The 14,512-nt window shown below is 37.5% G+C and overlaps 1 protein-coding gene across 3 annotated transcripts in view; it reads right to left on the bottom strand.

Moving 5' to 3' along the window:
* TUSC3 (tumor suppressor candidate 3) overlaps positions 1 to 5,543 on the bottom strand; it is a 104,780-nt gene extending 99,237 nt beyond the window's left edge. The window contains exon 1 of one of the 3 annotated variants that reach the window (XM_051790354.1): positions 5,382 to 5,543. In XM_051790354.1, coding sequence (XP_051646314.1) covers positions 5,382 to 5,504 — 123 coding nt within the window. In that variant the 5' untranslated portion in view covers positions 5,505 to 5,543. Of the gene's footprint in view, positions 1 to 1,616; positions 1,665 to 4,805; positions 5,016 to 5,381 lie in introns of those variants that run through there. The other 2 variants (XM_051790356.1, XM_051790355.1) reach the window with 2 other exon arrangements.
* Between the last annotated feature and the right edge of the window lie 8,969 nt (positions 5,544 to 14,512).

The following is a 14,512-nucleotide window of genomic DNA, read 5'->3' as shown; positions in this document are numbered from 1 at the left end:
GCTGTAAAAACCAGTAGAAAATAAAGACTTCTTGCTACTGCATTTTTTTTCTCTACTCTGTCCCCATTCTTTTTAGGACAGAGTAAAGAAAAACATTTAGAATTGCATTTAAGGAATTTTACATTTTCAGGCATGACTTAACACTTATTTCACTTGAAACAGTTATTTTAAAGTACTGTTTGAAAAAACCTCTCTCTAGAGTAATAATAGCTAAAATGTCAAATTACACAAACGGATATAAAACCTCTACTTAAAATATATCCTAAAAATGGCTTGAAGTCAAATCTACACTCAGGCCTGAGTTTCCCTTCACAGATTCAATCTTTGCCATATCTGAATTATTAATAAAGTTTTTAAAGAGAAGTCTATATTTGGTATAACTGCCAAACACTTTCTGCATGCTGTCTCAAAAGCAAAAACATGCAGTGCTCCACAGTCTGGAGATCAAAACCAAAATTTTCATTACTAGAAGACCAAGAGGGCCTTATATTCAAGTTTAATGTTAAACAGAATTTCAGTAGACCAAGAGAAGAAACTTAAGTTTTAATTATCACTATGTTTTTTAAATAGTATCAGAGATCCTGAGAAATGAAGAATTTAACTCTTAAACTACACGTGCAATTGAATATATACCGAAGACTCCTCATTCATCACACATCTTTTTTTCCTCGTCTTTTTCTCCACTTGCTCTACCACATTTCCAAACATTTCTTTCTTTCAATAAAATACGCAGGCAGAACATTCATCAGAAGGAAAGAATGTTACAGATCATCAAAAACAGCATCAGGAGATAGCGTAAGAAACTAAGTAGTACTCTTTCAGTTTTAAAGCAATAAAGACCAAGGACAGCAGCTTTTGCTGCACGTTTTGCAGGCCCAGTTCCGAATGGGTGAGAATTGCTACCTTTATGGTGAACGATGACCACAAATTAGATGGAAAGGCATTTTAAAGTGGAAGATACCATTCTGGTTGCAATGTAAGGAACATGGTAATAATCATCAATAACCTTTAATAAACAAGATTGGCTCAATATGAAAACCCAAACGAAAATGAGAACACATGGTGCAGAAACAAGAGGATATTGCCAATCTATCCCAGTGAATTTCAAAGAAAACAGAAAACTATGTTCAGGACTGAACATTTTCTCAGAAAAATTATCACATTTAATACTTTAAGCCTTAAAAAATACACAGTTGCTTCTATTAGTAAGAAAAAAAAAAACAGGAAAAACTGTCAAATGCTACCTTTAGTCATTCTCCAAGTTGAGAAGACTCTGCATCAAAGAATAATCTGTTCTTTATGGTCATGATAAGGACAAGAAATACAGTCTCATAGATGTGGGTATTGAACACTCATAGATGTAGACTAGATCTTTGGGTGAGGGAGGGGGGAGGAAAGCCAGGAGCTGTACAGCTACCCTAAAGGCTCCTAAGGGCACATCAGATACCCATTTTTCAGGAATAATAAAAGCATGGCTGAGCTTTGGGATGAACTATCAATTAGATTGCCCTTCCAAGGAAATAAGAGAGGGAGAAAAAGGAAAAGAACCATTACAGATACATGAGTCTTGATGTCCTTTAAAAATATTCAGGGTAAACCAAAACATCACAACTTACCAAAAGAAAAATAGTTATTCCCATTGCATAACAGTAGTTTAACTAAGCTTCTGAATCATCCACCTGAAAGCTCAAAAATAAACATTACCCTCTATGAGAAATATTTCAACATTAAAACCCAATGTTCTCCATGTTTCAGTCACAAAAATTGTATAATAAAAAGCCAACCAGTATATTTCAAAGTGAATTATTCCGATTCCTTTCATTTTTTTAATAGTTTAATCTACTTCAAATTTGTATAAGATATATAAAAAGTATCAAAAGGATTTAGAATATGTCTTACAGAAAATGCATCTACGTCAATACAAATATATTATCTCAAATGCTGTGGAAACAGTCAATTTTTATTTTCTCCCATTATGCATACAGTTTCCAAGAGAAAAGTCCTTCTTCAGTTTCTTGTTGCTACTTCATAATCAGGAACTTTTTTTACTTTTCTTTAAATAAAGCAGGCTTTTCAAATCTAGTGAGCCATGGGAGAAACTAATTTCCAAATCAGAAGTCTAATGTTTTCTATTTTTCTCCTTAGTTGTGAAGGATGTCATGAGTGTCCACAATACAGAAAAGGATAGAGCAGGATTAAAGCAAAGCAATAGGAATGTTTGTGTGTTTACATATTTGTGCAGTCATTCTAAAAACAGTTTCCATTAAACCACATGACTATTTACTAATTCAAATCTATTTTTCAAGTAGTTCTATAAATTCTTGCAGATTTAATCAAATTTAAGACCAACCTTAGTACGTTTCAGTAATTTGCCTGAGAAGAAAGTTTCTTTAGTTATATTAAGAATATTTTACTGTATAAGACAATGTATTTTAGTAATTTAAGAACTTGCATATTTTCTAGTACAGCTATAACACAGTATTTCACAATCAACACAAAGTTTTACCAATGTTTTCCAGTTTCCCCATTCATCTTTCTCTGCTAGCAATAAGTCAACAAAGATACAACAAAGCCCATAGGAAAGAGGAAACTGACATGTACTTTGGTTTTCTCTCACGGGATACAACATTGTAACCACACTACATTAACTGACCTCTTGCAGCGTTCACTCTGAAACCATTCACTGGGTTCAAACACTTTTCCAACTTCCAATAAAAACTACAGCAATCTTACCAGTCTTTGTATAAAACCTAAGCCTCACTTTACGTATCTAACCTCAATCACCTTTACCTTTTACCACTGTGCTTCCAGACAGTAATGTGAACAGGAACCTCCCGGAGCACAAGATCATGTGCTCTTTCAATTCACAAAATTTTTCTCAGAACAATTGTAAAATGTTATTTCCAAACTACTCACTGTAAGAAAGTTCAAGTTTCATTTTTCACATACAGATCTTTTTCCCACCATATATATTGGGCAAACTACTACAGCTTTTAACATGAGGTTAGCAGGGCAAGAAAAGGAGTCAGACTTTAGGTCTTCCATATACAACACAGACACACACAAAGCAAAATTCATATTATACATACAATGTATAAAACCCTGAAAAACACTAAGTTACACTTTAAGCTTGCATGTAAAGTGAGGAAGCACAGTGTTGCACTAGTTTCTCTAAAGATGCAGCCACAGCATACTATGTCTACATAAAGCCAGTAGTCTGTCTGTATGAGCTGTCCCTTGCATTAAATAAAAGTATTAAACAGGAATGAAAAATGGCAATAAAAATATGCAGAAAACTGGGATGTATTAGTTTAAATTAGCTAAAAAGGAAAACTGAACAACAAGCTTTACAGACGAGAAATATCAGCTTGAACTGTAAGACCAAATAGCTGAAAAAAAAAATCCCAAACATTTCCATCCCTTTATGTACCACCTCTGCCATAGCATTGGGAAACTTTCTATAAAGTAATTGTAGATGTCCATTTTAATTTACCATTATTTACTTGTTAGAAAAGGATTCCATTTAAAAAAGAAAGATTATTTCAGCTATCTTGGTAGCACAGCTGGCACTCCACATGAAAGTGTCAACAAAAGTTGCAATGCCAGCACATCACAGCAAGAGAGAATCAAGAGCATCAAACATTAAACACATTTTATTAAGAAAACCTAATAAGTTAAAGTTTTGAAAAGAAGTTAATTATAGCAGCAGAAGGGTAACACATTTACTGCTTACTCTTTCCAGAAAGAGGGGAAAAGACAATGCCTAGAGTGAAGGTATTAATTTTTTTACAATGACACCCAAGGGATTTATTTTCATGATCAGATTATTACTTAACTTGGTAATATGACAGTCAGTCCACTATTTAGATACTTACTAGTATCTAAATTATTAGGTAATTCTAATTATCTAAGATTCTTATGAAGAATCTTACACTAAGTTTGGCCTTTTAGAATTGCAGAATATTATGGGAAGGGACATTGAGTTCAACTCCCAGCTCCACACAGGGCAACATAAAAGTTAAACCATATACCCAGGAATGTTGTCCAAATGCTTCTTGAACACCAATAGGCTCAGGGCAGTGACCACTTCCCTGGGTACCTTGTTCCAGCGTCCAACCAGCCCCTCATTAAAAACCATTTTCTAATATCAAATCTGAACTTCCCCTAAATCAGATTTAAGTCATTCCTTCCACTTCTGTTACTGGACATCAGCAGGAAGACATTGGCCTTTCCCTCTTTGCTCACCCTTGTTTCATTTGTTTGGCCCATAAGCCTTAATAACCTACACGGTTCTTTAAAGAAAAACAGAAATGTTGACCATCCTTCTCTTTGTCTGAGACACTAGTTCAAAGAAAGCATCAGCTATAAAAATTTTTCTTTCCCTCTCCTCTACCACCACAAAGCCCAAGCCCTCCTACAACACTAACCACCGGTTCAAAAAATAAAAAAAAAAATCAAAAATTATAAAACTCCACAGTTTGGTTAAAAGTTATCTCCTCCCAAAAATGAAATTACACTGAAACTACAAAGAGACTCTACCAGGTGGCCTAGCACTGGGTATGTGAAAACCTGGTCTGAAATAGACAGCAAGCTAGAAGAGAAGTCTAGCAAGCTCTAGTAGCACTGAAACCTAAAAGCGGCAAATATATATATTACAAGTTTACACATTTCCCTATTTAAATACAAAAGCTTCTAGAAATAAAACTGTTGATTCTGAAACGGAATTAAAATCGCTTCTTCCTACACACCTCTCCCAGAGAACACCTTCAAAGGATTACCAGCACCTACACCTTCCACACACACACCTGATTCCATCGCCTCCATGTTATTTATTAACGTTGGGCATTTCTTTCAGTTGGCACCACAAACAGGGGGTTTAACTTCGATGTCCCCCGGGCTCGCCGCAGACCTGAACTCCTGGCCCCGGCTCTCAGCCCAGGCCCCCTGGGCCCACGGCGGCGGGCACCCAGCCGAGCCCAGCGCAGCCCAGCCCAGCCCAGCGCAGCCGCGGCCGGGACGGCGGCCCTTGCCGCCCTCTGCTCGGAACCAGGGCGGCCCACGACACCGCGAGGCACCGGCTGGGCAGGGGCAGAGCGCGGGGCACGGCGGTCCCGGCGCTGCGCCCCAATCGCGGCGGGCGGCGCTGGCTCCCGCTGCCCTGGAGAAGCCGCCGCCGCCGGCCATCCCCTCCCGCGGCACGGCAGGGTCGGCACATTCCGCCGCCCGCCGCCCCGCTCGGGGCTGCCGGGGGAGAGGGGCCGGCGGGGCGGGCGGAGCGCGGGGACGCCGGACGGGAGGGGACAGGGGGACTCCCGAGCGGGAGGCAGCGCGACTGGGCACATCCAGCCGGGCGCGATGGCGAAAGAAGCGAACGTCTCTACCTCCTTCTTTTTCTGTCCTCCCCCGAGCTGTCCGCAGAGCAGCAGCAGCAGCAACAGGAGGAGGGGGAGGCAGCCCCCGGCCGGCAGGAGCGGCCGCTGCGGTGCCCCCGCGCCCAGCGCCATGTTCCGCCCCCGCCGGCCGCACCTGCGGCACCGCGGACTCCGCCGCCGCGCTCATTGGGCCTGCGCTCGGCCAATCGCAGCGCCCCGTGGCGCGGCGGCGCCTGGGAAATGTAGTTCGGGGCGGGTGCGCTCCCGCGGGGGCTGTGCCGGGGAGGCACAATCTAACCTCCTGCTCCAAATTCCCCACCACCTAAAGCACTGAGTGCAATCCGAATCACGACAAAAAAACCAAAGAAAAACCAAAAAAACCAAACAAAAACCACAAACAAACAAACAAACAAAAAAATAAACAAAAATCCCAGACTCTTCTTTCCTAAACGTTTGTGCACATACACTTTTTAGATTTCACTATACACACACAAAGTTGCCTATGAAGAAAATAATATTAATGCAGTACGCTAATACAATTAATTCGAATTTAATTCCCAGAGCATTAACCATGCAACTTTAATTTGATATTCTCATTCATGATACACAGTCAGTGATTATGTATTTCTTGAAAGTACACACTGTGGTGCATAGGATAGGTAATGTTAAATTAATGAGCATATACCTTTTTCCCCCTAGAATTCCAAGTACACTCTTCTTGCTGCGTTAGTTACTTACACACATCTGCCCTGAAAACTCAGAAGTTAGAACTATTCATTTCTTCATAAATCTTGCTATATCACTCAAAAATTTTATGAACTTTATAATCAAAACACCACAATGAAATAGAAAGCTGAGGCACGAAGAAAGTATTCAAAAGTATCTGTTTATTTGGGGCACAGAATTTCTACATGGTATTATAATAATATCAGGTACTAATTTGATGATACTGCTGACAACTTAGCACCAAGCAGTTAAAACATTAAATAGGCCATTGTGTTCTCTTGAGGTATATTTGCAACGTGCCTTTCAGAAGTTACACATGCCCATAGGAGTAGTAGGTCATATCCAAATAATCTACGAAACAATAAGTTCAAGAGAGTTCAGACCACCTGTTATCCACATCTATCAGGTTCAGACTATGGTTTGGCAATAATAATCACAAAAGAGTGTGAAATATAGACCCTGCCTCTCAAGTATTTAGGAAGGTTGGCTCACCAGCCCTTGACTGTAGACTTTGAGTTCAAATACCAGGGCTTCAATAAGACTTTAAAACAGGTGATGTCCACACGCCTACTTATTTGTTTTAAAGAGAAATCACAGATCCATTCACTCCAGTCCTCAGTTGCCCAAAATTTATGCTGTTCAGTAAATAGCTGCTCCACATTTACAAATGGGGAAGGAATGAGTTCAAAAGAAAAAACTGACAACAAAAGGAAATGGAAGAGAAGACAGGACACAGGAGGAGGGTCACATGGGTGAGTGAAGTGAATGTAGGAAGATTAGCTTTGTTTTTTCCATATGTCTTCTTACACTTCCGAGATAGTCTATCTTATATGATTTCTGTTGGTACAAATGCTTCAACATGACTGTGTCTCAGTATTCCCACTATCAGTACCCCTGCACAGCACTAGCATTAAGTGATTTCTGTAATTAACCCAATGCTTGCTATGCTAGCGACTTCTAAGTAATTTCTGTAATTAACCGTATAACAAGCTAAGTGACCTAGTGAACACAGTATGAACATAGTATTGTAGACCACCCATGGTACCTGCCTCCCTGCTGTCCCTCAAAAATGAGGACAAGGATAGTAAGTGACTAAAAAAATAGAATAAATAAAAACATCCATCATTATATTGGATTGCAGATGTTTCTAACACAGATCTCTGCTCTACAGAGACAGGATATATATATTGATCATAACTGCATGTTTCAAAAAATAACTTTTTTTCCTTCGCTTCATTTAGGAGATAAAAATTCAATAGAACCTTTGCATTGGAACAAGAGAGGCATATGTTTGTTAGTGTGATAAGAAATAACATTTCATTAAAAAATCTCAGGCCACTCTTGCTAAATCCAGAAGGTGATTTCATTGCAACCTTGTTTAGAAAACTGTTGGTCTCCTTGCCATCCTAGTAAACCATGGCCTTTCATGGACCTTTCGGTGTGTGAAAAGAGCATTAAAATTACTAAGAACATGTAAAGCACTGGGAGCTCTTCATTCCTTAAAAAGACTAAGAAATTTCTTTGGCACAGAGCAACTCTAACTGTCAAAATTCTTACATTTATTTTAATCAAAAATCTCCATTTTCAGTCACCTGGAGTCCAGACCTCAAGCAGGAAACAGCAACATAGACAGTTTTATTTCTTCTCTGTTTAGAGTTTCATACAGACCAAAACTTTTGTAGCCTGAGTGTTTTTTTTCTAGCTCACTGGATAAAGAGGACCACACAACTGATGCAGTAACTGGGATGTACCATACAAGTGACCCAGTGAATCTGTAACTGCAAAGTGTTTTCCCATGTATATGGTACTCTGAGGCTATCTGGAATCTCTGCTGATAGAACCAGCCTCAAAGATTCTATATGCAGGCATAGCTGCTGTATCATGGCAGGTGTGAATATGAACCTGGCAAGGAGGACCTAAAGTGAAAGGAAGACATCCATTTGTTCTTTCCTCAAGGAATGACAGAGGAAGGAGCATAAACTGGAAAAAAGTGAAGGGCAGGAGAAAGTAAGATTAATGTGAAGGATTACATGAAATCTGATTGTTTCACATTTGTTGTGTTGCTGTTCTTCAGAGTTAGCTCTGCTAAGAGAGTGATGAGGGAGATGAGCATCCTGAGCTTAGAAAACAGAACATTTTTGGGTGCTGATGCAAATGCAATGCGAATGACCCTGGGACAACAAGGGAAGTACATTTTGGGTAAGAGTTGTCTAAAGGATCAATAAAGAAAAAAGGTGGCCTATGCATTTCTTGTGAACTTAAATTTTCCTGCCAAACATGTTAAATAAGAATGTTTAAAAGCCTCCAGTGAGCTGGAAGACTACCCTTTCTCAGTATCACATGAGCTCTCCTAAGAGGTGATAGAATAACCAGAGAGAAGAGCTGTGGGAGTTGCCTACAGTGGTTATCAGAGAAAAAAAAATGCTGTGTGAGGCTCAGACAGCAGAGATGGGATGAGTGCAGGAACAGGCAATGGAGAGAGGGTACCTTAAAAAATAACAAAAGAAAAGAAAATAAAGTAGTAATCAGCTACTCAACTAGGGGCTCTGGAGACAAGGAAGAAACTTAGCTAGAGAGAGTGAAATTAGGAGATAACATGAACACAGCAAGCCAACAGATCACATTAACTCAAATCAGACCTTGCAATCCAGAAACACTTAAACATTTTTCAAGAGTAAAGATCGCCGCATGAGGGGAAAACAGTAGCCAAACAGTTGCCTAGGAGGAAAAAGAAAAGAAAAAAAGTGAGTTATTTAAAAGCATTTTAGTAATGCTTCAAGAATTAGTAATTCATATCTTGCGTACATTCTCTGTTAGTTTTCTTTTTCTTGTAATAAGAATATCCTTTGAATGTTATTTAATTTGTATTCATGAGTGAGGAGATTCAGCTCGCAGAACAAGAAAGTTTAATATAATCATTCAAAGGTTTGTATGTGGAACTCGTCAGCATTTTTTTCTTTTTAAGTAGTCTCCTTAAATTCAAACCTGACCTTTGCTACAGCCAATCGAGTCCTGATTAAAGTCTTGTAGTAGTTAGGCAGCCACATCCATATATATATACATACGTATATATATATGTGTGTATGTATATATAAGTTACTGCTCTGGTTGTTAGGTATTATTTTTTCTAGCTTTTAATTGGAAAAAAATTTCATGACCCCACCAATATTTTTTGCAGGAGCATTACAACCTCTAAAACTATGCACTTATTCAGCAGAGGGGCTCTGATTTTTATCAAGCCCATCACTGGAACATTTAGTTACAGTAGCAGCCTGGCTCAATGAAGGAAATGTCATAGGAAACTGTCCTAGTTAGGACAGCTGAGACTGGTTCATCACTGGATGGGTGTAACCCAAAACTGTGTATTCTATAGCCTTCCATACCATTTCCCAGAAACTGTTTTCAATAGACTATTTACACCCTCTGCCCAGAGCAGCCTGACTCCTCAGGCTACAAAGTAGGTGTTAAGAGGCCCGCGATATAGAAGGGTGCCTCCCTGTTCCTCACACCCTTTGTGAAACGCCCTGAGGAAAGTACTGAGCATTCCTGCCTGAACTGGAGAATATATAATCTTGGAGTCTTGGAATTTTTTTTTACCACTCGTGGGATCCAGAGGAAGACTGCAGATCACCGCTCTCAACCAAACTGCAGACCACTGCTCTCAACCAGACTGCAACCATCACTCTCGACTGGACTGCAACCACCACTTTTGACCAGACTGCAACAGCACCCTCACCAACAGGTTTTACCCCTCTCCCTTTACTTTGGATTCAGGGGGCCCAGAAACACCACTCTGTTCATGCCCCAGGGTGCTGGGTTATACATTTGGGTTTTGTGGGTTAAAACCAATTGTTTGTCTGTATAATTGTACTTATTGTATTATTTTATTAAATTGTTATTCTGACTTGTGGTCTCTCTTTTGGGTTGAGTTCATTTTCCCCTGCTGGTTTACTTTTAAACCGGCACAGAAGCTTATATGCTACAGCTTCATGGAAGAAAGAATTGCATTTGTTAAGTACAACTTAACTGACATGAAATGATATAGTTCGGTCTTTTTGTTAAGCTAAAATGAAACATTTTAGGTCTGGACATACTTATATGTTTCCTTTGAACTAATGATGCCAAAATATTTTGAAGTTTTTCATTAAAATTCCAAGGATATGGGGAAAAAAAGTTAATTTAATTGTGATTTGTTATCGAAATAAATTATGTGTCAGAACTTTCTTCAAAAAAATCAGACTTCTGTTCTAATTCATGTGTCTGAAATTTGTAGAGGTAATAGACATGTAAAGTGATTCATGTTAGCACAGTCCTGCTCTTTAGGAGATGAGTGTGATGTGTAGGCTATGATACAGACAAAAAGTAAAAGGCAAGAGCAATGAATATTTCTAAGAGAAAATATTACAAACTTCTGGACACAGTTTTTTAAGGACAATCTTTTACTGTTTTTATATGGTCATTTAACAGTCACAAGTCAGAAGCTGTAACCTTTAATGTTGAAGGATGGGTTTACTCTTACTATCAAATGGAAAGATATCTTCTGGCTTTCAGCCATCAGCCTTCAGAGAGTTCTTTTTCATTCATAGCCCATTGATCTCTCTCTACCCAATGAGCCACATCACATCCAAGTCAGGTGTGAAGGGTGGTGTACTGGGTTATACTTTTTTTACTGCTGTTAAAGATGAAGTGTGCAAAACAAAACTTTAGAGTTGCTGGGAGATGCTCCCTCCCAGAGAGGCACATTGCCATTAATCAATTGCTATCATTAATAGGACTATTACTTCCTATAGATGTGCTTTTCGAGGTACTGAGGCTTTCAGGTTTTGGCATTGCACAGATCTTGATGCATACCATTAAAAAAAACCTGCTCATGGCATGGTTGGCACTAGTGTAGCTGTTACTGAGTCGTATTCCGGACTTTTTTCACTCTTTGTAGAGAATATAAAACTGCCTAGGTACCTGTCAGCCATCCAAGCCTACCAGTTTATGGAGTGAAATATTACACTCCTCCTTTTGTTTCATGGGGGAAACAAACAAACAAACAAACAAACAAACACCAAAATGAACACACACACAGAGAAAAACCCCAAACAGCAGGCCAGACTGGTAATACTGAAAATGTCATCCTAAATTGAAACCACACTAACAATTTTATCATACTATTTTGTTCCCGAACAAGATACCAGTCCCTTCCTTGGGAATACAGTTATAGTACTTGCAACAAAGTGCACTGTATTTGCTGCTGGAAATAAATTTTATTAGCGTGCTTTATATCCCTTATATAAAAGATAAATGCTATGAAACCAGACTGACTACAAAACATCATACCATCTTCTCTTTGGTATCAATGCAGTGTACTTCTCTCATTCTCTATGCATTTGTACACCTAAAGACTAATATAGGAAAGGAATTTATACTGTGAATACATATATATTGTCAGATATTTGTCTTCGTTGTATTTTGAGTTGATTTTATTTACATTGGTTTCTTAGCCTTGTTGCGAGCCTTGTCTTGATTTGGTAGTTTTGGCTACTCTTATTTTAAAAGTTACTTTAACTGTAAGCATTGGTGTGTCATCTGTAATATGATAGCAACATTTTTAACCTTGAAGAAAAATTACAGACATATATCAACATTGTGAAAAGCTTAAGTTAGAAAAGTGAAAACAAAAACATTTATAAAAAATATATCAGTTCCCCAATTGACAGCAATATCATTTTCAAATAATGAATATAGTTTTTAACTACTTTGAAATAACTGCAAATTTGTAGAATTTTCCAATTAATTTAAAATTTATATTTTATTTTGTCTTTAGGAAGTTTGCATACTCGGTAGCTGAAATCAGTTAGAAGGATGATGAAACTACATACTTTATTTTTGGGTTATCTGCCCAGTTCTTGCTCATGAACATCCAGGCAAAAAAGTTTCTTGAAATTTTCCATTGTTGGCAAATAACAGCAGATAAAACTTAGAAACTATGCCAATGGTCACCTGTAATTCTTATACGAGTGGCACCCTAACCCATTCCCCTCTCAAAAGCTACATTATTTTCTATTAAAACTCAGTTTGGCATTTGATTATTAAAAAAGGATGTGAAATTGTTCGTGCATTTTAATGCTTCACTCCAGAATCAAGACCAAAGTAAGTGCTTGATATGAATTATAGAATGTCCTGAGTTGGAAAGGAGCCATGAGGATCATTGAGTCCAGCTCCTGACTCTACACAAAAGCAACCTAGAAGTTCCTAAGAGTGTTGTATGAATGCTTCTTGAACACCAACAGGCATGACATGAATGTCAAAGTGGATTCATGTTACATAATTCTGTTTGAGTCAAATTTTTCTACACTGCTCAAGGATATCAGCATTTTTAGATAACGTTTTTTGGGATTAGAGGAATCCATCTTAGAGACTACATATTTTAACTGACAATATAGAGAGCTTATTTCAGAGTAGACATCAAACTGTTGGTTGGTTGAAGATGAGATAAACGAACACTATTCACAGAAATATAATCAATAAATGTAATACTTTGGGTGAATGAATGGAAAGTGGTCTGCATTATGAAATAGAGTTACTACAATTACTTGCCTGAAACCCCTGAATTGCATTTCCTACTGGTGGTCAAGAGTAGGAGCTTTCTCTTGCCACACAAAGTCTGGATTTTGATTTCTGGAAATGCAACTATAAATGTATAGTTGATATAGGATCTGTGAGAAAGACAGAAATATACTGAGGGACAAAGTGCATGAAATTTCTGAAAAAATTATAGTATTAAAAATTTATAGTTCCAGTTTCAATTTTCTTGATTACTGTCATGGTGGATGCTAATTTAGGGATGTGGTACAGCACACCAAGCTCACAAGCCATTTTTACTATGTCTTGAGGATCATCAAAATTCTGGATATGTAAAATACTTACTAGTCTTAGGTATGAATATTTCATTGACAAATGAAAAGAGAGGAGTATGAAAAAAATCCCAAGTCAGGCAGCAGAGGTGGTTATTTCAGTAACAGTCTCTTTTATATGTCTCCCTGTAGAAAGGTTTAAATAAAAATGACACCTTTGAGAATGCTACTTATTTCTTCTCTAGGAAAGTTAGGACAAACATACATCATTTCTGCATCAGTAATGAGTCTTTTTATTGTACAGAATAAAGTTTGATCTGTTCCAATAATAATTGTAATAGAGTACTGAAATGCTGTTAAATGAAGATACTAAATATTTCTGTAAAATACCAGTTCAGATTGTGTATTTTTCACAGAAGAAAAGAATTAATGTTTTATTAGTCAAAAGAATATAGTTTAAGCACTACTGAATATTGATTAGTTTACTGTGGATAGTGAAAACTATTTTTAATCAGTAAAGGTGACAAGAATATCAAATGAAACTAAAAATAATTGGTTAGTCTCTCTAAATAAGCTGTTGAAGAGTTAGTCAACTGCAATAGCATCATTTCAGTTCTAAATTATCTTTTAAGGAATGATATTAAGAGAGAATTAATGTGCATTTGCCCAGGCATACTCTTAGGTGAATGCTGATAGCACACAAAATTTTAATTGCCCTTTATTAGTATTCATCACTTTCAGACTTTTTTTATGTGAGTATAAAAGGTGAAATGATCTCTAGAGAGTGTGCGATGAATCAAAACATGTTGAAGGGCCCTAGACTCAGTTTGTGAGAGATGGCTAGACCATGGATGGATAGGCAATGTATGAAACTCTTTAAGATCAAAGAACCAAAGTTCTTCAACAAGGAAGAAGAAGATTCTGCTCTGTAAAAAACTCCTCTGTGCTGCTTGTTGTTTTAACCAAAACAATAAGCTTAATTAAAACTGTTAAGTCCCAGCTCCCAACAGCTCTCCCTACGATCTAGAAAAATCAAGTTATTCTAGTAAGATAAATACAAAACATGATATCTTAGTGTGTTTACCCATCATAACAAAAATAGTTACGTATATTGAACTTTTTGCATATGACGTTTTCAGAGGAAAAGGATTTTCTAAGTTTAACTATCTTAAATATTTTACCTATTAAAGTAAGCAACAACATAAATATGTAAATGATGTTTGTTATTCATCAAGCATATGAGGATAGTTTTAAACATCAGATATTAAGCTAAGGTAATGGAAAAATTTTTATGACCTATAATAATTAGAGTAAAATATTATAATTTTCTTAATGACTTCTTTTGCATCCCTGTGGATATTTATTCCTCACAGAAAGCAGTTTTAACCTACTGTGGATAGAAAATGACACTGAATTTCATAGGGTTCTAACTATTATTGCTTTTAATACTAATGTTCTTGAAAGATCCCATGTTTCAAAGCAATGGTATGTCTGCTAGTTTGCATTTAATATGGTAGATTTCTGCGGATACCTATTTATTTCCTAAAAAAACCCACCTTATCAATTCCA

Source organism: Manacus candei, unplaced genomic scaffold, assembly GCF_025592945.1.
Source record: "Manacus candei isolate 608988 ecotype Guabito, Panama unplaced genomic scaffold, ASM2559294v1 h1tg000028l, whole genome shotgun sequence".
NCBI classification, from domain to species: domain Eukaryota; kingdom Metazoa; phylum Chordata; class Aves; order Passeriformes; family Pipridae; genus Manacus; species Manacus candei.
This window is presented reverse-complemented; position numbering and strand designations above follow the sequence as displayed.